The 27,680-nt window shown below is 39.1% G+C and overlaps 1 protein-coding gene across 20 annotated transcripts in view; it reads left to right on the top strand.

Moving 5' to 3' along the window:
- The window catches only part of MGA (MAX dimerization protein MGA), a 159,336-nt gene that overhangs the window by 67,057 nt on the left and 64,599 nt on the right, over window positions 1-27,680 (top strand). For all 20 annotated transcript variants that reach the window (XM_054532609.2, XM_063716590.1, XM_054532610.2 and 17 more), the window contains 3 exons: window positions 16,775-17,723; window positions 19,563-19,641; window positions 19,764-19,859. In XM_054532609.2, the coding sequence (XP_054388584.1) occupies window positions 16,775-17,723; window positions 19,563-19,641; window positions 19,764-19,859 (1,124 nt within the window). The remainder of the gene's footprint in view (window positions 1-16,774; window positions 17,724-19,562; window positions 19,642-19,763; window positions 19,860-27,680) is intronic.

Consider the following 27,680-nt stretch of genomic DNA (forward strand, 5'->3'; position numbering starts at 1 on the left):
GAGACCACCAACTTTGTTCTTATTTTTCAAAATTGTTTTTGCTATTTAAGGTCCCTTGAGATTCCATTTTCTTTTTTTTCTTTTTCTTTTTTTTTTTTTTTCAAGACTGAGTCTTGCTCTGTGGCTCAGGCTGGAATGCAGTGGTATGATCTCGGCTCGCTGCAACCTCCGCCTCCCGTGTTTAAGCAATTCTTCTGTCTCAGCCTCCTGAATAGCTGGGACTACAGGTGCGCACCACCACGCCCGGCTAATTTTTTGTATTTTTAGTGGAGATGGGGTTTCACCATATTGGCCAGGCTGGTCTTAAACCTCTGACCTTGTGATCCGCCCCCCTTGGCCTCCCAAAGTGCTGGGATTACAGGATTATAGGCATGAGCCACCGCGATAGGCCGAGGTTTCATTTTCTACTTCTGAAAAATCCCGTTGGGATTTTGATAAGGATTTTGTTGAATTCGTTCAACACTTTGGGTTGTCTTCCTATTCATGAACATGGGATATCTTTCCATTTTAAGTTTTTTCAGTAATGCTTTTGTGGTTTTCATTGTAAAAGTGTTTTGCTTTCTTAGTTAAATCTATTCCTAAGTATTTTATTCTTTTTGATGCTATTATATATTGAGTGGTTTCCTTTTCTTTTTATATTGCTCATTGCTGTTTTATATTGCATATTGTTCATTGTGTAGAAATACAATTGATTTTTGTGTGTTGAGTTTGTATCCTTCAACTTTGCTGAATTGTTTATTAAGTGAGTGGTTTGCGTGTGTGTGTCGTGTTGTGGGGGGGACTGAGAGTGCGTTTTTTTGTGTGTATGTGTGGGTTTTTGAAAGTTTTCTCTATATAAGATTGCACCATCTATTAAAAGAGATATCTTTACAAAGTCCTTGACAATTTGAATATGCTTTTTTTCTTTTTCTTGTCTGATTGCTCTAAATAGGACTTTCAGTAGTAGGTGGCAAATAGTGGCAAAAGTGGGAGCATTATGGTTGTAGTTTGTCTTTTTCTAGTGATTAGCAAAGTTGAACACCTTTTTGTATTATTTATTGACCGTTGGGGTTACTCAGGTGATTGTGTACGTGTGTGTATATTCTTAGACACTGTTTTCTTCCCTTGATCAATTTGTCTACACTTAGGGCCCAAATCACATTGTTTTAATTGGTATAGCTTTATGATGGTAACTGCCTGACCATGGTCCCACTGTATTCTACCTCTGTGGTAAGGCATTTTTCTAACTAGTCATTGTTGGTTCTTTACTTTGATGCATTTCTTACTCTGTCTCTTGAGTGTATTGCTCAGGTTGTTGCAGCATTCTTTCTTCTAGTTTTGCCCTTGTCAGAATTATAATTTTTAAAAGGAAATTCAATACTGTTACTAATCTGCATAACTTTTCAGAGGTACACAGTTGCCTTACAATTTAAAAAATTAAGTAAAAATAGTACTATTCTGTTTTAACACCCCCTGATGTATTGAATAAGAACCCATAGTTCGTCTCCATAGGTTGAAATACATGGTCCCCAACAAGACTGCACCTAGTTGAGACATTAACCACAACTGGAGATCCTAGGCCACCTGTACTTTTCACCAGTTGGCTACAAATCCTGAGATTCTCACAATCTCCCTCAGGTTCACTAATTCACTAGACTCATAGAACTCAGGAAAACACTGTATTTAGAATTAGAATTTTGCTGTAAAGAATACAAATTAGGACCAGCCTAATGAGACGTAAAGAACAAGGTCTGGGAGGGTCTCACATGCAGAGCCTCCATGCCCTCTCCCCATGGAAACATATAGGGTACATCACCCTTCTGGGACATCAATGTGTTCACCAACCAGGAAGCTTTATTAAGCTTTGGTATTCAAAATTTTGGGGGTTCATTACATAGGGGTAATTGACAAAATCTGTGATTGAACTTAATCTTCAGTTCTTTTCCCCACCCTAAAGGTTGAGCTGGCTCAGAGTCCCAGTTCTTTAATCACAGTGTTGTTGTTTTTGGAGACCAGCGCCATCCTGGATCTGTTTAGGGGGTCTACCACAGGTCATGTCATTAGCATAAACTCAGGTGTGAGCCAGTGGGTTCATGAATGACAGTCCCTTCTGTCACTCTGGAAATACCAAAGATTTTAGAAGCTTTGTACCAGGAACCCTGGACAAAGACCAGACAAGCTCGTTATACAGCAAATACATAATACATAATTTTAAAAGATTAAATAAAACCACTTATGATGAAAAATAGTAGTGACTTGGCTTTACCATTTTTCACCCCCTAGTTTTCTTTATAGAGGAAATTAGTTTTTCCATTTTAGCTATTTCTTGTGGTATTTGTCTCTGTCTAGGTCATATGCATAATGCCAAATAATTATCAATTTTACATGTAATCCATTTAAAATTATTTTCTAGTACAATATATAGGCCGTTTAGTTGTTACTGTTTTTAAATCCTCGTAGTATACTCTTTTTTTTTTTTTAATTCTGTTAGTGTCATTATCATAGTTTTTGGTCAACTAATTTTTCTTTCTTTTTGAGACAGAGTCTCACTTGGTTGCCCAGGCTGGAGTGTAGTGGGTGATCACAGTTCACTGCAGCCTCAACCTCCCAGGCTCAAGTGATCCTCCCACCTCAGCCTCCCGAGTAACTGAGACTCCACCTTGCTTGGTTAATTTTTTTATTTTTGTAGAGATAGGGTTTCACCATGTTTCCCAGGCTGGTCTTGAACTCCTGCGCTGAAGTGATCCTCTTGCCTTGGCCTCCCAAAGTGCTGGGATTACAGGTGTGAGGCACCATGCTTGGCCAAATAATCCATTTTTTTATGTTATGAGATAAATATTCTATACTGCTGAGCCAAATGTCATGCTATGAATTAATTTTCTTTTATAACTTTGTTTTGTAGTAAATTATTGCTTTTTGTTTTTAAATATTTGTAGTTTTATATGTACTGGTGCTTATTCTACCCACATTCTTTTTTTGTTTTTCCGAGACGGAGTTTTGCTCTTATTGCCCAGGCTGGAGTGCAATGGTGCGATCTCGGCTCACTGCAACCTCTGCCTCCCAGGTTCAAGCGATTCTCCTGCCTCAGCCTCCCGAGTAGCTGGGATTACAGTCATGTGCCACCATGCCCGGCTAATTTTGTATTTTTAGTAGAGATGGGGTTTCTCCATGTTGGTTAGGCTGGTCTCGAACTCCCGACCTCAGGTGATCTGCCTGCCTCGGCCACCCAAAGCGTTGGGATTACAGGCGTGAGCCACTGCACCCGCCTTCTACCTACATTATGTAATAAAATCTTTTGGTTCATTCATACACATACACACACACACGTACATATATGTGCATACACATATTCATCTATTGAAAGTAAATTTTTGTGTGTACCTCCTCTGCATACTTCCTTCGGGAGCTCTTTATTCTCCTTTGCCAATCTGATCTGGTTGTTCTCTAGGCCCCTACCAAGCTGCCATCTTGGGATTTTCCTTTGCTATCATCCTGCTAACTTTACATTTGCTATTTTCATATAGGTTCTTTTTATTTATTTATTTATTTTTTTGAGATGGAATCTTGCTCTGTTGCCCAGGCTGGAGTGCAGTGGTGTGATCTCGGCTCACTGCAACCTCTGCCACCTGGGTTCAAGGGATTCTTCTGCCTCAGCCTCCCAAGTAGCTGGGACTACAGGCTCATGCCTCCACGCCCGGCTAATTTTTGTGTTTTTGGTAGAGACAGGGTTTCACCATTTTGGCCAGGCTGGTCTTGAGCTCCTGACCTCAAGTGATCCTCCTGCCTCAGCCTCCCAAAGTGCTGGGATTACAAGTGTGAGCCACTGCACCCGGCCTCATGTAGGTTCTTTTGTGTCCTGTATCTTAAGCTGTCTTTACTGGTTTGTGTTGTTTTTGTTGTTTTGTGAAGTTCATTTTTCAGTTGTTTCTTTAGAAAGTATCTATAGAACATAGAATTTTAAGATGTTTAAGCAAAATTACTAATGATGAAAATAGTTCCCAGCTTCACTTCTCTTCACCCCTCAATTTCTTCTTATATGTTGGGAATTGGCTTTATTCTGCTTCTCAAACTTTATAAAATTGTTTCTGTAACGAGTTCTTTGAAAATGTGTTGTTGCCTCCCAGTTTCCTGTTGAGAAGTTTGATGCCATGTTTTGCTCTGGTGATTTGAATGTAACCTTGCCCCCTTCTGCTTTCAGAACCTTTTATTGATCCCTCATATTATGAAATTTCAGTTATAAGCCTTGATGTGGTGGTTCTCATCATTGTCCTGTGCTTTATTTTTTTAAATTGAGACAGGGTTTTGCTTTGTTACCCAGGCTGGAGTGCTGGGACACAATCCATGGCTCACTGAAAGCTTGGTCTCCTGGTCTCCTCAAGTGATCCTCTCACCTCAGCCCCCTGAGTAGTTGGGACTGACTACAGGTGTGCACCACCACACCTGGCTAATTTTTTATTTTTATTGTTTGTAGATACAAGGTCTCACTGTGTTTCCCAGGTTGGTCCCTGCCTCCTGGGCTCAAGCAGTCCTCCTGCCTCAGCCTGCCAAGAGCTCTTTTATTTTCTTCTGTACTCTACATTTCTCTTTTCCAGTGGATTTCTTAGTTCTTTGTTTTATTAATTAAAGCACTAGTTTTTTTTTTTTTTTTTTTTTGTTGGAGATAGGGTCTCACTTTGTCACCCGGGCTGGAGTGCAGTGGCGTGATCTTGGCTCACTGCAGCCTTGACCTCCTGGGGTCAAGTGATCATCCCACATCAGCCCCATAGGTAGGTAGTTGGGACTACAGGCATGAACACTTGGCTAATTATTTTTTTGTAATTTTTGTAGAGACAGGGTTTCGCCATGTTGCCCAGGCTGGTCTTGAACTCCTGAGCTCAAGCAATCTGCCCATCTTGACCTCCCAAACTGCTGGGATTACAGGCGTGACCCACTGTGCACGGCCTAAGCACCAGTTTTGTTTTTTTTCCCTTTCCTTTTTTTAAAAAAATTATTTTTAAGTTCCTGGATACATGTGTAGGTTAGTTACATAGGGCATGCTAAGTTTTATGGAAATTTATGGAAGGCGTTATAATATGGGTTCTTCTTATGTGCACCCTTATTGCCTATATATATGTTTATCATAGCATCTGTTAATTTACATCATATTGTCTACTTGTCTCTCTCCTGCACTGGCCTGTAAATTTCTTGAATGTAGAGACAGTGCTTTATTTACTTTGTTAACCTCTGTGCCTAACAAAATGTCTGGCATTACTGGGCACTCAGCAAATGTTAAGTGAATGAGTTTTATCATGCGTATTTAAAACTTTCTTAATGTGTCTTAGAGTGGCTGGTGTTGTCACACATTAATATGTAGTGTTATTTGTTGCATTGATTACATAATGCCAACAAAAAAAAATCCTTTTAATTAACTGATGTTTGTAATTCATTGATTTTGCCTAGGTATTCTTTTGCCTAATTTATTTGGATAGAAGAGACTTCTCAGAAGAATGAAACTTAACTGTAAAATTTTTTCCCCAAGGCAAGATTTCATGCATCATGTATAAAGTTTTTGTTGGAAAATAGAAGAAATCCTTTCTGAGAGTGTTTATAACTTACCAAGTTCAATTTCTCAGGAAGATGTGAAAGCAGTTAATGCATTAGCAGCCCAGATCTAGCCTCACGAGGTTTCCCAGCTACTGCGAACAAAATGCATGTTGTGTGCTAAATGAAAAGAAGATAAAAAATTTTTTTCTACATTATGAGAGTTATGTCTTGAAATGTGAAGATATCGAGAGAACAATAGCAAGTTATTTAAGCATTAATCTTAAATTACTTGATATAGACTGTCATTTATATGTGATATACATAAGAACTGAGATAACTGGGAAAGGGAAAAGAGTGGGCTTGATTATGGAAATTGGTTGGCTTGTGGCTTTTCTGTAGTTTTTGCTTGCTTAACCTTTAAAAACAGATAAAGGGAAACTGGATTTTGGTAATGGCTAATAACTATACATTTATTAAAAATTATTGAGTTAACACTTAAAATGTGGGTGGCTTTTATATTCTGTAACTTACACAGTAAAGTTTTAAAAAAATTGATAGCTATTTTCACCAGTTAAGTGAAATGTTTGAAAGGGGGAAGTTGTTTTGGTTTTCACATTTAAGTCTGTGATCTGTCTTGAATTATTAATAATTTTTGTACATGCTGTGAAGGGTCAGGGTTCGTATTTTTCCATGCAGATGGCTAGGTGCTCTAGCATCACTTATTGAAAATAATTTTCTCCATTAAATTGCATTGTCGCTTAGGAAAATCAGGTGACTATATGCGCACAGGTAGGTTTATTTTATACTAAATTCTGTTTCATTGATTTATTTGTCCATGTTTTCTATTATTTTGGGCAATACCAGGCTGTCTTAATGATAGTAGGTTTATAACAAGTCTTAGAATCTGGTAATGTAAGCCTTTGAACCCCTCATTATTTTGGTTGTCCTGGGTTCTTTGTATTTCCACACACATTTTGAGTCAGCTTTTCAGTTTCTGTGAAAAAACCCGCTGGAATTGCCTTGAATAATAGATCCAGTTGAAAAGACTTGATATCTTGACATCATTGAATCTTCTGATAAACATGGTATATATCTCTGTTTATTTAGATCTTATTTAGTTTATCTCAACCATAATTCATTCTTTTCAGTCTTTAATTAAACTTATTCCTAGGTGCTTTAAAAAATGATCCTTGTAATTGGCATTTAAAATAATTTCCCAAATTTGGCTGGGCATGGTGGCTCACGCCTGTAATCCCAGCACTTTGGGAGGCCGAGGAGGGAGGATCATGAGGTCAGGAGATCGAGACCATCCTGGCTAACACGGTGAAACCCCGTCTCTACTAAAAATACAAAAAGAAATTAGCCGGGCGTGGTGGCGGGCGCCTGTAGTCCCAGCTACTCGGGAGGCTGAGGCAGGAGAATGGCATGAACCTGGGAGGCGGAGCTTGCAGTGAGCCAAGATCATGCCACTGCACTCCAGCCTGGGTGACAGAGCGAGACTGTCTCAAAAAATAATAATAATAATAACAATAATTTCCCAATTTTTTGATAGTATATAGAAATCCAGCTGAGTTTTACCAATTTATAGATTCCTTTAGAAATTTTCTACGTATACAGTGTTACCTGTGAACAAATTTAGTTTTATGTCTTCTTTCCAGTCTTTATGCCTGTTCTCTCTCTTGCTTTATTGCATTGCTTGGACTCCCAGTACTGTGTTGAAAATAAATTTTGAGGCAGGGTGCAGTGGCTCACGCCTTTAATTCCAGCACTTTGGGAGACCAAGGTAGGAGGGTCACTTGAGCCTAGGAGCTTGAAAGCAGCCCAGGCAACATAGTGACACCCACCCAGCCCACCCCCATCTCTATAAAAACTTAAATAATTAGCTGGGCATGGTGGCACTTACCTGTAGGCCCAGCTACTTGAGAGGATGAGGTGGGAGGATTGCTTGAGTTGAGCCTGGGAGGTTGAGGTTGCAGTGAGCCATGGTTGTACCACTGCATGGGCAACAGAGTGAGATGCTGTCTTAAAAAAAAAAATTTTTTTTTTTGAGTGGTCATTCATGTCTCCTGATCTTAGAGAAACTCATTCTGTATTTTTTGTAGCATGTTGGGTGTAGTTTTTGTGTAGTGCTCTTTATCACATTGAAATGCTTTCCTGCTATTACCCATTTTCCTGAATATTGTTAAGAATGAGTGTTGAATTTCATCAAATGATTTTTCTAAATCCATTGAAATATCATGTTTTTTCCCCTTTATTTTGTTAATATGGTGAATTAACATTGATTTAGAGGGGAGGGGTGATCTTACATTACCTGGCCATGATGATATCATCCTTTTTAATATTACTGATTTCAATTTGCTAGTATTTTATTGAGAATTTTTACACCAAATTCATGTGGGATGTTTGTTTATAGTTTTATTTCTGATGTGTTAGCAGTAGGGTTATGGTTACCTCATAAAACACGTTGCAAAGTGTTCTGTTTTCTGTATGTGCTGAGTTTATGCAAGATTGCTGTTTTTTTTTTTTTTATTATGTATTTGATAGAATTTATCAGTGAAGCCACAGAGTTTTCTTGTTGGCAGAATTCAAATCATGACTTCAAGTTTTTTTCTATTTCATTGATTTTTCTCTCATCATTAACTCCTTTGTTCTACTTGTTTTTGGTTTAATTTGCCTTAGATTAGGGTTTGGTGGACTAAGACCCATGGATCATATGTGCCTACCCTTGGTTTTTACTTGGCTTGTAAGCCAAGAATGATTTTTAACAGTTTTCAGTGATGGGGAAAAAAACAAAAAAATAGTTATTTGTGATGTGAAAATTAAAGTTCAAATTTCAGTGTCCTATTTTTTGGAAGACAGTCATGCTTGTCTTTTGTATTTGTATTTTATTTTGTTTATGTATTGTCTGTAGCTTGAGTAGTTGCAATAGAGACTGTATGGACTGCAAAGCCTAAAATTTTTACTGTTTAGCCCTTTACAGAAAAAAATTATCAACTCCTGTCTTACATAATTGATTTTAGACTTTTTCATTTATATGTATTTTAAACTATACATTTGACTCTTGAGCACTACTTTAGGTACATTCTACACATTTGGTATGTTGAGTTGATAAGTTTGTTACTGATTTGTAGTTTGATTCCGTTGTTGTCAAAGAACATATGGCTTAAAACCTTTGGAAATTATCAAGGGTTTGCTTTATTGTCTAGCATGTGATCTGTTTCTGATTGATACTTCATGTATACTTGAAAAGGATGTATTGTACAGTTGTTGGATATAATGTTCTATAAAGGCTTATCAAGTAAGTTTGATTGATAGTGTTATTGAGTTCTTCTGTTTCCTGGTTTTTTTAATGTCAGTTACTGAGAAAGATGGGTTAAAATCTCCCACTATATTTGGGGATTTGTCTGTTTCTCTTTTTGGTACTATAGATTTTTGCTTCAAATATTTTGAAGCTATGTGATTAGGTACATATACTTTTAGGGTTGTTGACATTTTCTTGGTGAATTGAACTCATAAAGTTTTAATTATGTGCCTCTTTATCTCTGATAAAACTCTTTATTTTATTTTGAGATGGAGTCTTGCTCTGTCACTGAGGCTGGAGTGCAGTGGCGCGATGTCGGCTCACTGCAACATCTGCCTCCCAGGTTAAAGCGATTCTCCTGCCTCAGCTTCCTGAGTAGCTGGGATTACTGGCACACACTGCCATGCCCAGCTAATTTTTTGTATTTTAGTAGAGATGGGGTTTCACTGTGTTGCCCAGGCTGGTCTTGAACTCCTGAGCTCAGGTGATCCACCTGCCTACCAAAGTGCTGAGATTACATGCGTGAGCCACTGTGCCCGGCCTAAAACTCCTTATTTTAAAGTCTACTTTGTTTGATGTTGTTAAACCATATTGGTTTCCTTCTAATAAGTTTTTGCATGGTTTATCTTTTTCCCTCCTTGTACTTTAATTCTTCTTCCTTGAATTTACATTGCGACTCTTTTAAATAGCTTATAGTTGGACTTGTTTCTTTATCCACTGTTATAACCTTTGGCTTTTAATTGGACTGTTTTGTTCATTTACATTTAATGCCATTGCTTATGTAGCTGAGTTTTAACCATGTCATCTTGCTATTTCCTGCTTCTCTTATCTGTTTATCTTTCCCTGTTTTTGTGTGGATTGAGCTTTTCAAATTCCATTTATATAAAAATTACCTCTTTGTAATTTTTTTTAGTGGTTGCATTTGTCTACTCAGGCTGCCATAACAAAATATCATAGATTGGCTGGTTTAAGCAACAGAAGTTTTATTTTTTTCACAGTTCTGGAGGCTAGAAAGTCCAAGATCAAAGTTCTGGTAGGGTTTGGTTTCTCATGTCTCGTCTTGGCTTGTATACATATATAGCTGCTTTCTTATTATGTCCACACGTGGGGGGAGTGGGGGATGTCTCTCTTCCTGTTCTTATAAGCCCACCATCCTGTTGGATTAGAGTCCTACCCTTAAAACCTCTTTTAACCCTAATTTTCTCCTAAAGCCCTGTTTGGGCTTCCACATACGAATTTAGTGGGGGACACAATTCAGTATATAGCGGTGGTTATATGGATTACAATGTGCATCCTTAATTTATTGAATATAATTTGAATAATGAACTGCTAATGCAGTTATATTTGATGTCCTTCTATGTGATATAAGCCTCTAAACCTTGTTACTTTATTTGCTTTAACAGTCAGTAGTCGGTGTGTGCCCTCTCCCTCTCTCTGTGGCTCGCTGTCATCCTCTCTTGCCTTCCCTTACCCTCCCTCCCTCTTCCTTTCTCTCCCTACCTCTTTCCCTCTCTTCTCCCTTCTCCTTCCTCCCTTCCTTTCTCCCTTTCTCCTTCTCTCCCTTTCTTTCTCTCTTTCTCCTCTTTCCCTCTCTCCTTCTCTCCTTAAAAATAAAAAAAAGTCAGTAGTCATTTAAATAATATAAGAAAAGTCTTTTATATTTACATATTTATTTATTTTCATCTGTTTCCAGATCTGTGTTTATTTTGGTTCATTTTCTTTTTCTTTCTTTTTTTTTTTTTTTTTTTTTGAGATAGAGTCTCACTCTGTCACCCAGGCTGGAGTGCAGTGATGTGATCTCAGCTCACTGCAACCTCTGCCTATCAGGCTCAGGTGATTTTCCTGCTTCAGCCTCCCAAGTAGCTGGGACTACAGGTGTGCACCACCACACCCAGCTAATTTTTGTATTTTTAGTAGAGACAAGGTTTTGCCATGTAGGCCAGGCTGGTCTTGAACCCCTGGCCTCAAGTGATCTGTCCACCTCGGCCTCAGCCACCACACCTGGCCCATATTGTTTCATTTTCTAACAGTCTGAAGAACTTCCTTTAATAGTTATGTTTTAAAAACTTTAAAAATTGAGATATAATTCACATGCAATAAAATCTACATAAAATTAACCCACCAACTGAAAGTGTAGAGTTCAATGGTTTTTAATATATTCACAGGATTGTGCAACCATTACTTCAGTGCTGCAGTCAGTTTTAGGACATTCCTAGCACCCCAGAAAGAAAACCCATTAAAGTAACTTCCCATTTTCCCTCAACCACTCCCCAGCTCCACCCAATCCAACACAACCACCTGTCTCTGTCTCTGTAGATTTGCCTATTTTGGATATTTTATATAAATGGAATCATTTAATATGTGGTCTTTTGTGCCTGGCTTGTTTTACTTAGCTTGATGTTTTTAAGGTTCATCCATGTGTAGCATGTATCTGTACTTCGTTTCTTTTTATTGTCAAATAATATTTTATTGTGTGGACATTACCACATTTTATTTATTCCTCAGTTGGACCATAAGGTTTTCAGTTTTTGGCTGTTACGAATAATGTTGCTGTGAACATTTGTGTACAAGTCTTTGCGTGAACAGTTTTTTTGTGTTGAAAAGACCATTCTTTCCTCTATTGAATTGTCTTGGCACCTTGGCAATTGAATCAGTTGACATAAATGTGGGCATTTATTTCTGGACTCTCAATTCTGTTAGTTGATCTGTATATCTAGTCTTAACATCAGTATCACACTGTTGACTGGGCACAGTGGATTATGCTTATAATCTCAGCACTTTGGGAGGCCAAGGCAGGAGGATAGCTTGAGCCCAGGAGTTTGAGACCAGCCTGGCCAACATGGTGAAACCCTGTCTCTACTAAAGAGAACCTGTCTCTACAAAAAAATAAAAATAATAGCTGAGTGGTGTGGTGGTATGTGTCTGTAGTCCCAGCTACTCAAGAGGCTAAAGTGGGAGGATCACTTGTTTCCAGGAGTTTGAGGTTGGAGTGAGGTATGATTGCACCATTGCACTCTAGCCTAGGTGACACAGTGGGACCTTGTCTCAAAACCAAACCAAACTAATAGACACACTGTCTTAATTACTGTAGCTTTGTACTAAGCTGAAACCTGGAAGTGTGAGTCCTCTGAGAACTTTGTTTCTAATTTTCAAGATTGCTTTTTTTTTTTTTTTGGTGGATCCCTTGCATTTTCATGTGAATTTTAGGGTCAGTTTGTCACTTTCTGAAAAAAAAAATCACAGATGGGGTTTTGGTAGATATTGCATTGAATTTGTAGATCTCTTTAGGGATTATTGCTGTTTTACCAATATGAAATATTTTTTGTCCATAAACGTGGGATATTTTTCTATTTATTTTGGTCTTTAATTTGTTTCAACAATGTTTTATAGTTTTCCATGTATAATTCTTAAACTTCTTTTGTTAAATTTATTCCTAAATATTTTATTCTTGTTGATGCTATTGTAAAATGGAATTACTTTCTCATTTCACTTTTGACATTCATTGCTAGTTTGTAGAAAAACAATTTGTGTGTGTGTGTGTGTCTTGGATCCTGGAATCTTGCTAAACTGATTTATTAGTTCTAATAGTTTTTCAGTGGATTCTTTAGTATTTTCCATATACAAGATCATTTACCTGTGAATAGAGATAGTTTTGCTTTTTCCTCTACAATCTGGATGCCTTTTATTTCTTTTTCTTGCGTAATCATCCTGATAGAATCTCTAGTACAAGTAAGTAGAAGTGGCAAGAACTGATACATTTGTCGTGTTTGTGAGCTGAGGAGTATTTTTATGCAATCTGAATGATCTCAGCTGTCTGCAAATGTCTTCAATTTTAAAGCCTTCTTTTGGTAGGTATAGAACATTAGGTTGGGAGTTTTTCTTTCAACACTTCATGATGAGGGGTAAAGTATATTGTCTTCTGACTTACGTAGTTTCCATTGAGTCACTGGTCAGTCTGCTGTTATCTTTGTTGTTCCTCCAGTGTAATGTCTGTTTTTCCCTCTGCTGCTTTCAGTATTTTTCTCTTCATCTTTCATTTTCAGCAGCCTGACCTTGATGTGTCTAGATATGACTTTTCTTTTTTTCCCCTTCTATTTGTCCCCGTTGTTGCTTACTGAGCTTCTTGGATCTGTGGGTTAAAATCTTTTGCTTTTGGAAGATTTTTGTTCATTTTCTCTTCAAGTATTTCTTCACTTTATTTCTCTTGTCTTTTTGGCAGGGCAGTTACTAGTATGTTAGATCATTTCATGTTGTCCCAGAGATCTCTGACACTTTTTGTTTTGTTTTGTTTTGTTTGTTTCTCTGTCCTTCAGTCTAGGTGATTTCAAGTGGCTTCCTATTTTAGTAAATTTCAGCTCACCTCTCGTTTCAGCTGTGTCAAGGGAGGAGTGGTTGGTCTCCTATCCCTGGCAGGACCTTAGGATCTAAGCATTGGTAGACTACATGTTCTCTTATTTCCAGGCCAGCCTTTCTGCGGCACTGCTGTTTATTCTGCAGAAGTCTTCTGGAGGGGGGTGGTAATTGGACAGCAGTAAGGACTAGTTTTCTATTTGGGGTCCTCGAGATTCTGCCCATGCTCAGGCATTAAAAGTTGGTTTCTCTGTTTTTGCAAAGATCCTTTGCCTATAGTTGCTTTTTTCTCTCCTTACTGTATCTTCACGCAGTGCAAATGCTGCTTAGGGTTGAAAGCAGTAGCTATCTCCAGTCACCTAGAGAAGGCTGGTCCTCTTCTGTAATTCACTTCATTTAGACTTATTTATGTCTAGAGGTCTTCAGTATCTTGTAAGAAAAATAATTTATTTAGTGTTTTCTCATTGTTATGGCAAAAGTGATGATCTTTTGTGATCTTCCACATTCTAACTGGAGGTGGAAATCTTCCATTGGAGGATTTCCTTTTTCTTTTTTTCTTTTTTTGAGACAGAGTCTCACTCTGTCACCCAGGCTGGAGTGCGTGGCATGATCTCGGCTCACTGCAACCTCTGCCTCCTGGTTTCAAGCGATTTTCCAGCCTCAGCCTCCTGAGTAGCTGGGATTACAGGTGTGCGCCACTGCACCCAGCTAATGTTTTGTATTTTTAGTAGAGACGGGGTTTTACCATGTTGAACTCCTGACCTCAGGTAATCCGCTCGCATCAGCCTCCCAAAGTGCTAGGATTATAGGCATGAGCCACCGCGCTCAGCCAATTTTTTAAAAAATATTTTAGTAGAGATGGGTTTTTACCATGTTGTCCCCAGAGTGGTCTCAAACTCCTGAGCTCAGGCAATCTGCCTGCCTCGGCCTCCCAAAGTGTTAGGATTACAGGCATGAGCCACCACACCCAGCTTCTATTGGAGGATTTTCAAGTAAGGTTAAAATCTTAAGTAGAAATTGTGCAAGGAACAAGTAACTACACATTCATGTAGTGGTTGCTTGTGCCTATTTTAAGTTTTATAAAGTTTTATGAAGACACTGGGTTAGCAAGTAGTGAAAAAAAATTGTGCTTCATTAATGATGGCTTGGTGTTGAAAATGGTATTTTATTGGACGGAGACAGTAATGTAATATTTTCTGTGTGATTGGATCCTATGGAGTATACTGCAGGTTATTGTTTAAGATGAGGCTGAAATGGCTGAGGATAAATTATATTGGGCTTAGAAAAGCATCCCAGATATTTATACTTTTTTCTTTAGTTTCAGAAGCCTTTGAAATGCTTTTGGACAGGCAAGTAACGTCAATATAGTTCAATATTTTAGGAAGATAAATTCAGTAATAAAAGTAATGGATGTGAAAGTGTCTCTATTATTGGGGGTATTTAATTTTATTGCCTTTTCTTGTGATTTTGCCCCTCAAATCACTGCCTTGCTGGCTTTTTGATGTCTTCAAATAGATTTTAAGAAATATTCTGGGGGGACAAAACTGTTTAGTGTAACTTTTCTAGTTCTAAGTGGAGGAGGGTCAGTCTGCTCTGAGCTATTTCACACTATTAATGGAAACCTACCTACCTAACTTTTTAAAAAGTGACTGGGCCGGGCGTGGTGGCTCACGCCTGTAATCCCAACACTTTGGGAGGCCGAGGTGGGCAGATCATGAGGTTAGGAGTTTAAGACCAGCCTGGCCAACATGGTAAAACCCTATCTCTACTAAAAATACAAAAATTAGCCGGGCGTGTTGGTGCATACCTATAATCACAGCTGTTCGGGAGGCCAAGGCAGGAGAATTGTTTGAACCTTGGAGGTGGAGATTGCCACTGTACTCCAGCCTGGGCGACAGATCAAGACCCCATCTCAGGGAAAAAAAAAAGTGACTGATCAGAAGAAAATATTTTAGTTGTGTAAATGCTATTTTCTTATTTTTGAAATTTTAAAATTTTTGTTTATTTATTTTAGAGGAGGCGTCCTGCTCTGTTGCCCAGGCTTTTTTTCTTTTTTTTTTTTTGAGATGGAGTCTTGCTCTGTCGCCCAGGCTGGAGTGCAGTGGCGTGATCTCGGCTCACTGCAAGCTCCGTCTCCCAGGTTCATGCCATTCTCCTGCCTCAGCCTCTCGAGTAGCTGGGACTACAGGTGCCCACCACCACGCCCAGCTGATTTTTTGTATTTTTAGTAGAGACGAGGTTTCACCGTGTTAGCCAGGATGGTCTCGATCTCCTGACCTTGTGATCCACCCGCCTCGGCCTCCCAAAGTACTGGGATTACAGGCGTGAGCCACCGCGCCCGGCCCCAGGCTTTAATTCAGTGGTGCGATTGTAGCTCACTGCAGCCTCGAACTCCTGGGCACAAGCAGTCCTGGCACCTCAGTCTTCTGAATAGCTGGTACTACAGGCGTGTGCCACCATGCCTGGCTATAAATGCTATTTTCAGTTATAGGCTTTGAACTATTAAAAAAAAAATGCCCACAATCCTTTGTTACATGTTGTTTGTTAGTGAATATATATAGTGTGTATAGTTTTTCTCAAAGCCGTTTTCATCCTGCTTTCCTGTGCTGCTAACATGTTGACTTGTTATGGATATTTTGAGGTGGGGGGAAATGAGAGGTGCAGTTTTAGAATTTCTGAGTCTGAGAATTCTAATTCCAGGCATTACTTTATGTGGAATCTTTTTTTTTTTTCTTTTTTGACACAGGGTCTTGCTCTGTTGCCAGGCTGGAGTGCAGTGGCACAATCTCGGCTCACTGCAACCTCCGCCTCCCGGATTCAAGCGATTATTCTGCCTCAGCCTCTCGAGTATCTGGGACTACTGGCATGTGCTACCACGCCGAGCTAATTTTTGTATTTTTAGTAGAGATGGGGTTTCACCATGTTGGCCAGAATGGTCTCAATCTCTTGGCCTTGTGATCCGCCTGCCTCGGCCTCCCAAAGTATTGGGATTACAGGCGTGAGCCATCGCTTCTGTTACGTGGAATCTTAACCCAATTTTTTATTTCTACCATATTCTCAAGATACATTGGTACAGTTCTTAGGCTTTCAATGGATGATTGGGAGGAGGGGGAAACTAGATGTTTGTGTTGTTTTCTGATGAATAATACACAATATATCTGGGTCATACATATTTGCCTTTAACTCCCTATCTTTTATTTTGGAAGAATTAGTGGTGAATTCTTTATATTGAAAGTGAGTTTTTCAGTTTTAAAGTTGAAAAATCATTTGGCAACATCATGACTATACTAAAAACCAGTGAATTGTATACTCTAAAATTGCTGCAATATTATGTTTTATGTTATGTGAATTTAATCTCAAACATACAGGAAAATATCAGCTGGCAGTTTAATGGCCCTTTCCGGTGTGTGTTGCAGTTCTTAGTTGTGATGGATGTGTGTTCGCTTTACAGGGTTGTTAATCACCATGTGGATTTTTAGAGTTTTTGAGTGTTTTTGAGGAATGGCTCAAGAAATCTAATGTGTTACTTGGATTCCTAACATCTTTTTTTTTTTTTCTCTTTAAGTCTTGTTAATGGATCATTTTGTACTTTTAAAATCCCTTTCCCCTCTCTCTCTCCAGTCTTATTGCCAGCAGTTTTGAAGATGACTCCCATGTAGCCTCACCATTAGACCAGAATGGAAGCTTCAATGTTGTTATTAAAGAGGAACCTCTAGATGATTATGACTACGAACTTGGTGAGTGCCCAGAAGGGGTCACTGTGAAACAGGAAGAGACAGATGAAGAGACGGATGTATACTCAAACAGTGATGATGATCCTATACTAGAGAAACAGCTGAAGAGGCACAATAAAGTTGACAACCCAGAAGCTGACCATCTATCTTCTAAATGGCTTCCAAGCAGCCCATCAGGTGTTGCTAAAGCTAAAATGTTCAAATTAGACACTGGAAAGATGCCAGTAGTCTATCTGGAGCCCTGTGCTGTCACCAGAAGCACAGTGAAGATTTCTGAACTCCCTGATAACATGCTTTCCACATCTCGAAAGGATAAATCTTCTATGTTGGCAGAATTGGAATATTTGCCTACATACATTGAAAATTCCAATGAGACTGCCTTCTGCTTAGGCAAGGAATCAGAAAATGGTCTTAGAAAACATTCACCAGATCTCAGAGTGGTACAAAAATATCCCTTACTGAAAGAGCCTCAGTGGAAATATCCTGATATATCTGACAGCATTAGCACAGAAAGAATACTTGACGGTTCAAAGAGTTCAGTTGGAGACTCACTTTCAGGAAAAGAGGACTTGGGCAGAAAGAGAACAACTATGCTTAAGATTGCAACAGCCGCAAAGGTAGTGAATGCTAATCAGAATGCCTCTCCAAATGTCCCTGGAAAAAGAGGAAGGCCACGAAAATTGAAACTCTGTAAGGCAGGACGACCACCTAAGAACACAGGAAAGTCTTTAATTTCTACAAAGAATACACCTGTAGGCCCTGGGAGTACCTTTCCAGATGTGAAGCCTGATCTGGAAGATGTGGATGGTGTTCTCTTTGTTTCCTTTGAATCAAAGGTAAGATTGTAATTTTCAGGATTCTTTAAGGCTAATTAGTCATACTTGAATTGTATACTGGCTTGTAACTAACTCGATTTAGAATCTAGTTTTGTGACATCTATTTGTGAGGGTGTATGGGGGGGTGGAGTTGGGAGGGAAGTGTCTCCAAAATGTTTGGTTTAGTTAATAGGAATAACTTAAGATACTTCATTTGAATAGACTTAAAAAATTGTCTTGCTTAGATTTCAGTTTATGATTTTTGCATAGCTGTGTTAAAAAAAATCTTCGGGTCTTACTGGAATTTTCATCATTATGGATTTTGGAAAGGACTAAAAATACATGAAATATTTACTAACTCTTTGGTGACACTCCATTTCTTTTACCTCCTGGTTTTCTTTTCTTTTTCTTTTTTTTTTTTTTGAGACAGAGTCTTGCTCTGTTGCCCAGGCTGGAGTTCAGTGGTGCGATCTCAGCTCACTGCAATCTCCGTCTCCCGGGTTCAAGCCATTCTCGTGCCCCAGCCTCACGAGTAGCTGGGATTACAGGCATGTGCCACCACACCCAGCTAATTTTTGTAATTTTGGTAGAGACGGGGTTTTGCCATGTTGGCCAGCTGGTTTCGAACTTCTGGCCTCCAGCAGTCTGCCTGCTTCAGCCTCCCAAAGTGCTGGGATTACATGCGTGAGCCACCACTCCCAGCCCTGGTTTTCAGTAGTAGTAGTACAGTACCATTGGAGAACCAAATATTAACAGTCATCTTAACTCTCCTGTCTTACACATTGAAGTTTCTTTATTCCACTCTGACTCTTCAACCAGATTATTTTTCTTTGAAATTTTTATAGAAGCCTAGTCTTTATTTTTTTATTTTTTATTTTTTGAGACAGAGTCTCGGTCTGTGGCTCATGCTGGAGTGCAGTAGCGCAGTCTCGGCTCACTGCAAGCTCCGCCTCCTGTGTTCTCGCCATTCCCCTGCCTCAGACTCCCGAGTAGCTGGGAGTACAGGTGCTCGCCACCATGCCCGGCTAATTTTTTTTGTATTTTTAGTTGAGACGGGGTTTCACCGTATTAGCCAGGATGGTCTCGATGTCCTGGCCTCGTGATCCTCCTGCCTCAGCCTCCCAAAGTGCTGGAATTACAAGCATGAGCCACCGCGCCTGGCCTCTTTTTTTTTTTTTTTTTTTTCAGATGGAATCTTGCTCTATCACCAGCTGGAGTGCAGTGGCACAATCTTGGCTCACTGCAACCTCTGTCTCCCGGGTTCAAGCAGTTCCCCTGCCTCAGCCTCCTGAGTAGCTGGGACTACAGGCGTGCATCTCCATGCCCAGCTATTTTTTTTATTTTAGTAGAGACAGGGTTTCACCATGTGGCCAGGATGGTCTCAATCTCCTGACCTTGTGATCCACCTGCCTCGGCCTCCCAAAGTGCTGGGATTATAGGTGTGAGCCACTGTGCCAGGCCGTCTTTCTTAATTGACTACACAGATGATGGATGTTGAATCCCTTCTACTTGTTCTTTTCCTCCCTTCTTGTTAGCTGAGTAAGCTATCTGAATATAGGCTCTGAGAAGTGAACTTGCAAATTGGCATATACTTTGAGGTCAGTTAACTCAGTATGACATCATATTCACATTTTTTTACTTCCCGTTTTCCCCTTTCTGATTATTAAAGTAATATTAATGTAGAACACTTAGAAAATATCAAAAAGTATGAAAAAATTGCTCCTATTCTGCCGATTTTAGTGTAACTGTAGGCATGGAGATATTTTCCTTCTGGTCTTTAAGTTTTTTTTTTTAATCCTGTTTTACATTTAAGTTTTCAGAAGCAATATGAACTTTTTTTTTTTTTTTTTTGATGTGTAGGAAGCTCTAGACATTCATGCAGTTGATGGGACAACAGAAGAATCTTCTAGTCTCCAGGCATCAACCACAAATGACTCAGGTATTATAAAATAGTATAAAAAGAGTTGTATTTGTGGTTTGGGCTCCAGCAATGAAACATGCAACATTCATTTGTCTGTAGTGTACGGTAGCTTATTTTATTACTATTTATTTTGGGAGTAGGTTACAGAGCAAGAATTTCCCAGTTGGAAAAGGAATTGATAGAAGATTTGAAGTCTTTGCGGCACAAGCAGGTGATACATCCTGGTCTTCAAGAAGGTAATAGACTAGCGACTTCTTTTTTTTTTTTGTTTTCTTTTTTCTTTCTTCCCTACTGTTTCTCCTCTTTTTCCTCTCTCTTTCTCATCTCTTTTTTTCTGTTTTTTCCTCTTTCTTTCTAGCCTTGATTTCATTTCTTTCAGCACCTCTTTCAGTTTGCATATTTTTCTCTTCTCTGTCTCCATAATTCTTCCCTTTAGTTTAAAAACCATGTCTAGGTCTTCTTTATCCTAATATCTTATGTAAGAGAAAAATGTATCATGGTAAAGCAAGTGATTTTTTTTTTGTTCATTCTTATAACCTGGTATTCTCCCCTTCCCATTTCTCATCTTAATTTGGTTGCTTTTGTTTATGTGTGTGTGTGTTTGTTTGAGACAGAGTCTCGCTCTGTCGCCTAGGCGGCTGGAGTGCAGTGGTGCAATCTCTGCTCACTACAAGCTCCGCCTCCTGGGTTCACGCCATTCTCCTGCCTCAGCCTCCCGAGTAGCTGGGACCACAGGCGCCTGCCACCGCGCCTGGCTAATTTTTTTGTATTTTTAGTAGAGACAGGGTTTCACCATGTTAGCCAGGATGGTCTCGATCTCCTGACCTTGTGATCCGCCCGCCTCGGCCTCCCAATTATGTGTTTGTTTTTATAATTTTGGAGGAAGGGTCTTCCTTGTCCTTTAGTAGTATATTTAGGTGTGTAAACAGTAGAATACTTTTCTGTCTCGTGTTTTGGCTGCAAACATCTATTTTATATATTTGATGTACTACTGGGAAGTTAATTTAAAATTTTCATTATCTTTTTTTTTTTAATTTTACTTTAAGTTCTGGGATACATGTGCAGAATGTGCAGGTTACATAGCTATACATGTGCTATGGTGGTTTCCTGCACCTATCAACCTGTCGTCTAGGTTTTAAGCCCCGCATGCATTAGGTGCTTGTCCTAGTGCTCTCCCTCCCCACTGACAGGCTCTGTTGTGTGATGTTCCCCTCCTTGCATCCATGTGTTCTTGTTGTTCATCTCCCACTTACGAGTGAAAACATGCAGTGTTTGGTTTTCTGTTCCTATGTTAGTTTGCAGAGAATGATGGCTTCCAGCTTCATCCATGTCCTTGCAAAGGGCATGAACTCATTCTTATTTATGGCTGCAGTTTTCATTTTTATCTTTATTTTATTGTAATGCATTATCTTGACCTTGATTATGTTGCTTAATCTTTAAAAAAACATATCTACTATGGTTATTAACATCATGATCACTACCAATTTTCCTGTTTTGGGATGTAATGAAAAATTTTAGGCCATCCCCCAATTTTTAGTTTCTTACAAATATCTTTGATTTTAGATACGCATCTTGGAGTAGTTTTTTGAATTTTTGACTCATTAATTTTCAGAAGGGTGTCTAGACTATTTACACTATAAGTAGTTCATTTACCTGAGAGTCTAAACATTATAAGTTATCAAACAAAAGATTTATATGCTGGTCATTCCGTTGCTAAATCAAATGGTACTACTTGAAGAATTTTTGTTTTAATGGAAGGCAGCTTGTGTGACAGTGCGATCTTAAAAGTGTGCAGATCCCAGTTTCAGTCAATCAATGTGGGCTGATTGCTGTGGATTGTAATGGACAGTTGCATCATAGCAATCTTGCAGATAACATTTGCTGCTGTTTATTGTCAGCTTTAGCTTCTGCTATTTTATTTAAATAATATTATGTTATTTCTCCCTATCTTTTTTCTCCTCTTTTCCTTTCTTCATTTCTCCCTATCTTTAACTTAACCTGTCTTCTCCCTTTTCCACTTCCATTTTTTTTGTTATTTTCTTGATAATGTAGAAATAATATGACATTTATATTGTGTTCTTTTAACTTAATCCCCCACATTTTATAAATCTTAGTTCTAGAGTTAAATATATTCAGTGCTTGCAGCTGGTCCTTTTGCTCTGGTTTATTTGCCTAGTATTTGCTGGTTGCCTAAGCTTTGACTGTTTTTCTTTCTTTTATAGACATCTTAGTCAAATTTGTAATCTTTTCCTTAATGGAATGGGGTGTTCAAAGGCCAGTGTTTATGGAAACTGACTAGGTAACATATATAGTGAAATTAGCCTGAATTTGGGGGGTAGAGTTGGACTCTGATTGGGTAGAGTACAGGCACTTCTTCTAAAGGGACAGCTGCATCAGTGGATCGTTGTCATATGGAAAAATGGGCCCAAAATTCTCAGGTCTGCTCATAGTTCAGTAGAAGCTGGAGTGGCTATGTGATGTCTCTGAAGTGGTGGCAGCTAATAGTTTTTTGGGCACCTAACTCAAAGCTTTAAAAACACAGCCAAACAAAACATGTCTGTGAGCTATTACTTTTCACCTTCTTTATAGATTCTACATTTGATGCAAGTTTGTATTTAATCCTAAAGTTTTTAAAATTTATTCAACTACATGCTGACATAGTTTTGTTTTTTTGAAAAACAATTAAATCTGTAATCTGTCTGGTACTTACTTTTCAATGTGTGAAGTGGAGTCCTGTTTTGGGTTTTTTTCCTCTATTTTATTTTAGCATATTTTTCTCCGTAACCTTGGCTTCCTTTAAAAAGCCATACTTGGGCCAGGCTCGGTGGCTCAAGCCTGTAATCCCAGCACTTTGAGAGGCCAAGGCGGGTGGATCAATTGAGGTGGGGAGTTCGAGACTAGCCTGGCCAACATGGTGAAACCCCGTCTCTACTAAAAATACAAAAAATTAACCAGGTGTGGTGGTGAGCACCTGCAGTCCCAGCTACTTGGGGGGCTGAGGCAGGAGAATCACTTGAACCCGGGAGGCGGAGCTTGCAGTGAGCCGAGATGGTGCCACCATACTCCAGCCTGGGCGACACAGTGAGACATTGTCTCAAAAAAAAAAAAAAGCTGGACTTAAACAGTTTCTAAAGAGTAAGTTAATTTGGCTAAATATTTGTAGTAACTGGGTGATGCCAATCCTAGGGCTCTGAAGATAATGAAAGTATTCTAGGTTCATCTCTAAAATTTGATTCTTGAAATAATCTGTTGAATTTCAACTTAATGTCATATTTCTTTGTCCTGCTATTAACTATAATTTCATTATTTAGAAAATAGCAATTAAACTTCTTCTGAGCTGAAAACCCTTGAAAAACTAGAAAAGCTTTTTGAATTTGCTTTAAAATTGGGAAAGCAGTGTTGATTAAGCCTGGGAAAATGTTTTATTGTTGTTGGTAGTTTTACTTAAAAATAAAATAAGGTTCTTAATTTTTCTTTCCGTGGTACTATATTTTTGTTTGCTATACTATATTTACTATATCTACTTTGGTCTGCTTTTTAAGTCTGTTAGCTTATCTGAAATTATCGTCTGTCTTTGCATTTTAAAAGTGTGTTCAAAGCATTTCTCCTTCATTGCTACGAAGTCAATTATTGTCAGTTTTTAAAGCTTTATATAGAAGAGCTTTAGATTTATAGAAAAATTAAGAACACAGTGCAGAGAATTCCTGTTTTTTTCCCCCATTCCCAATTCTCTCAGTATCCAGAATTTCTCTCAGTATTCAGAATATTAATATCTAACATTAGATTGGTACATTTGTTACAGTTAGTGAACCAGTACTGATATATTAATATTCAAAGTTCATACTTTATTCAGATTTCCTTAGTTTTTACCCAATGTCCTTTTTTTTGCATCTAGGATCCCATTCAGGATATCACAGTACTTTTAGTAGTGATGTCTCCTTAGGATCTTCCTGGTTGTGACGGTTTCTCAGATTTTATGTTTAATGACCTTGACAGTTTTGAAGAGTCAGGTATTTTTATAGATGTCCCTCAGTTGAGACTTATCATCTCATCATATCAAGAGTACATACATTAAACATGATTTAGCACTACTGATGTTGACCTTGATCACCTGGCTGAGATATTGTCAGTTTATTCACTGTGAAGTTACCCCACCCCGTCCCCACCCTCCCTTTCTCTCCATATTGTACTTTTTGGAAGGAAGTCATTATGCTTAGCTCACACTTAATGTGCAAGAAGTTATATTGTACCTCCTTGAGTGTAGCCTATCTATATAAGTTATTTGTAGTTATTTTGCACCAGAGATTTATCTATTCTTCTTTTTAAAAAATTCACTTAGGTGAAACTCCATCTCTACTAAAAATACAAAATTAGCTGGGTGTGGTGGTGCGCATCTGTAATCCCAGTTACTCGGGAGGCTGAGGCAGGAGAATTGCTTGAAACTGGGAGGCGGAGGTTGCAGTGAGTGGAGATCCTGCCACTGCACTCCAGCCTGGGCAACAGAGTGAGACTGTCTCAAAAAATAAAAATAAAAAATTCACTTATCAGTATGGACTCTTGTCAGTTTTAATGTTTTGTTTTGGTTTTTGGTTGTTGTTTTTGAGACAGAGTCTCACTTTGTCACCCAGCCTAGGCTGTAGTGCAGTGGCGTGAACATGGCTCACTGCAGTCTCGACCTCCTGAGCCCCAGTGATCCCATGTCAGCCCCCCAAGTAGCTGGGACTACAAGCACATGCCACCACACCTGGCTAACTTTTTTTTGTATTTTTTTGTAGAGATGGGGTTTTGCCATGTTGCTCAGGCTGGTCTCGAACTCTTCAGCTCAAGAGATCTGCCCGCCTTGGCCTCCTGAAGTGGTGGGATTATAGGCATGAGCCATTATGTCTGGCCGGTTTTAATGTTAATTTCCTTTATGAGTAATGACAATATTTCAAGAACTCTGTTCCTCTTCCTTTTTTAGTAATTTAATAAAAATGCTTTATTTTTCCTTAAAATATTTTTTTTTAGAGATAGGGTCTCCCAGTTTTGCCTAGGCTTGTCTCAAACTCCTGGCTTCAGCCCATCCTCCCAAGTAGCTGGAATTACAAGTGTGAGCCATGGTGCCCTGCAGTAAAAAAAAAAAATTCTGAATGTTATATTAAATTAGTGATTAGCGGCCGGGCACGGTGGCTCACGCCTGTATTCCCAGCACTTTGGGAGGCCGAGGTGGGCGGATCACTAGGTCAGGAGATCGAGACCATCCTGGTAACATGGTGAAACCCTGTCTCTACTAAAAATACAAAAAATTAGCCGAGAGTGGTGGCGGGCGCCTGTAGTCCCAGCTGCTGGGGAGGCTGAAACAGGAGAATGGCGTGAACCCAGGAGGCGGAGCTTGCAGTGAGCGGAGATCGTGCCGCTGCACTACAGCCTGGGTGACAGAGCAAGGCTCCGTCTCAAAAACAAAGCAAAACAAAACAAATTAGTGATTAGCTGGAGTTTTCCTTATAATATATGTGCTTTTCTATTCTGTGTTTACTACTTATATAGGTGTTTATAGAACTATAAACATCTTGAGTGTACTTTTGTATTTCAGTGGATTTAGCTAGCAGTCGGCATTTTTGGCTATATCTTATTGTAGGTGAATCTGCCTTTACTTGAATCTAAAGGTTATCTCTTTTCGGCTTTATCTTTATGAGTCTTTTTTTGTAATGACATTATAACACATTTTTAAGAAGTAGCTTCTAATATGGTGAAATGAAGCAAAACTATTTAGAAGTATAGTTTAAACTGACATATGTAGACAAGATTTTAGGTCTAAGTAGGCTCTGGTTGAATACAAATATAAAAAGATAATAGGTTTTTCACAATATGCTTTCTATGAATTATTCAGCTATATTATTTTCTGCAAGCCAAAGTTTTTATGCCCATTTCATATGAAATCAGCTGAGTCTAGGTCTCAGGTGTCTGTTACTTGGCGAAGGATTTTCTTGCATGACCTCAGGTGATCTGCCCACCTCGACCTCCCAAAGTGCTGGGATTACAGGTGTGAGCCACCATGCCCAGCCTCAGATTTCTTTTTGTTTACCTGTCATAGGGACTTATTTACCCTATGCTACCTACTAAAAGTCAGTTGGGAAAACATAACACTAAAGCTTCTTGAGGTCTTTTTTTTTTTTTCAAGACAGGATTTTGCTTTTTTGCCCAGGCTAGAGTGCAGTGGCACGATCATGGCTTGCAGTACCCTCAACCTCCTGGGCTCCAGCAGTCCTCCCACCTCAGTCTTCTGAGTAGCTGGATCACAGGCACGTGCCATTACACCCAGCTAATTTTTAAATTTTTTTGTAGAAATGGGGTCTTACCCTGTTGCCCAGACTCATCTTGAACTTCCTGGCTCAAGCAGTCCTTACGCTTTGGCCTCCCAAAGTGCAGGGACTACAGGTGTGAGCTGAAATGCCAGGCCTGCAAAATGTCTTTTATCTTTCTGAGACCATCTGCTTTACAGAGAAAGTGCAGTAGATTCTCAAAGCATACAACTGAATGTGGTGGATTGGTGTTCATTTTACTGTTGAGAAAACTGAAGAGAAGTTTAGCCCAAGTCATACAATTAAAAAGTAGTAAAGACAAGATTAGAAATCATTGTTTTTACTCATTATCCTATATTTCCCGTAGTTGATTGGGAACATGAGGAAAGAATGTTTTATTTGATTGATGTTTTAATCATATTGTGTGATTAAATACAATAAATATGTAATACGGGCCGGGTGCGGTGGCTCAGGCCTGTAATCCCAGCACTTTGGGAGGCCGAGGCGGGCGGATTACGAGGTCAGGAGTTCGAGACCAGCCTGACCAACATGGTGAAACCCCGTCTCTACTAAAAATACAAAAATTAGCCGGGCCTGGTGGCACACGCCTGTAATCCCAGCTACTTGGGAGGCTGAGGCAGGAGAATCTCTTGAACCCGGAAGGCGGAGGTTGCAGTGAGGCGAGATTACACCATTGCACTCTAGTCTGGGCAACAGAGTGCAACAGAGTGAGACTCTGTCTCAAAAAAAAAAAAAAAAAATGAATAAATATGTAATACAATAAAGATATGTTAAAGAACTGGAATTGCAAACTAAAACAAAATAGCTTTTTTTTTTTTTTTTTTTTTTTAAAAGAGATGTGGTCTTCCCACCTCAGCTTTCTAAGTAGTTGGGCCTACAGGTGCACGCCACAGTGCCTGGCTTGCCATCTTTTGTTCAGATAGATTTTATGTATAGGGTACATGGGGTTCATAACCTACCTAATGTCTTTACCTGTTAGAGAACCAGCACTACGTGAGCTTTTTACTGGAAACTTATACCTGTGACTTTTAATGGCTTTACTATGATACTTAACGCTTAGCTTTTTTTTTTTTTTTTTTTTTTTGAGATAGAGTCTTACTCTGTCTCCCAGGCTGGAGTGCAGTGGCATGATCTCGGCTCATTGCAACCTCTGTCTCCCAGGTTCAAGTGATTCTCCTGCCTCAGCCTCCTGAGTAGCTACAGGCACACGCCACCACACCTGGCTAATTTTGTACTTGTAGTAGAGATGAGGTTTCACTATGTTGGCCAGGCTGGTCTCGAACTCCTGACCTCAAGTGATCTGTCTGCCTTGGCCTCCCAAAGTGCTGGGATTGCAAGTGTGAGCCACCAGGCCCGGCCGATAATTAACACTTCATTTGAACTTCTTTTGGCTTCAGTTTTATTAAAATTTAAGTTAAATACCTTCACAAAAGATTGCCTCTTAACCCATAAATAAGGAAGTCATAATATTTTTGGGTTTGATTAACCATAAATGTCATTAATAAGAACTAGAGAACCAGTAGCCATAATCAGGCCAGCAGCTTAGTCTATGGTAAGTTTGTAATAGAGGCCTTAGACAGTCTCTGGACCACAAAGAGTTAAAGCACAAGAGATCTGAATTTTGCTGTTTTTTAATTAGTTACCTTGCTTAATAAATTATCACAAACTTAGCAACTTAAAACGGTATATTTACTGTATCACAGTTGCTGTGTGTCAGCAGTCTGGGCATAGCTTAGTTGAGTCCTCTGCTTAGGG

Source organism: Pongo abelii, chromosome 16 (assembly GCF_028885655.2).
Source record: "Pongo abelii isolate AG06213 chromosome 16, NHGRI_mPonAbe1-v2.0_pri, whole genome shotgun sequence".
Lineage (NCBI taxonomy): Eukaryota > Metazoa > Chordata > Mammalia > Primates > Hominidae > Pongo > Pongo abelii.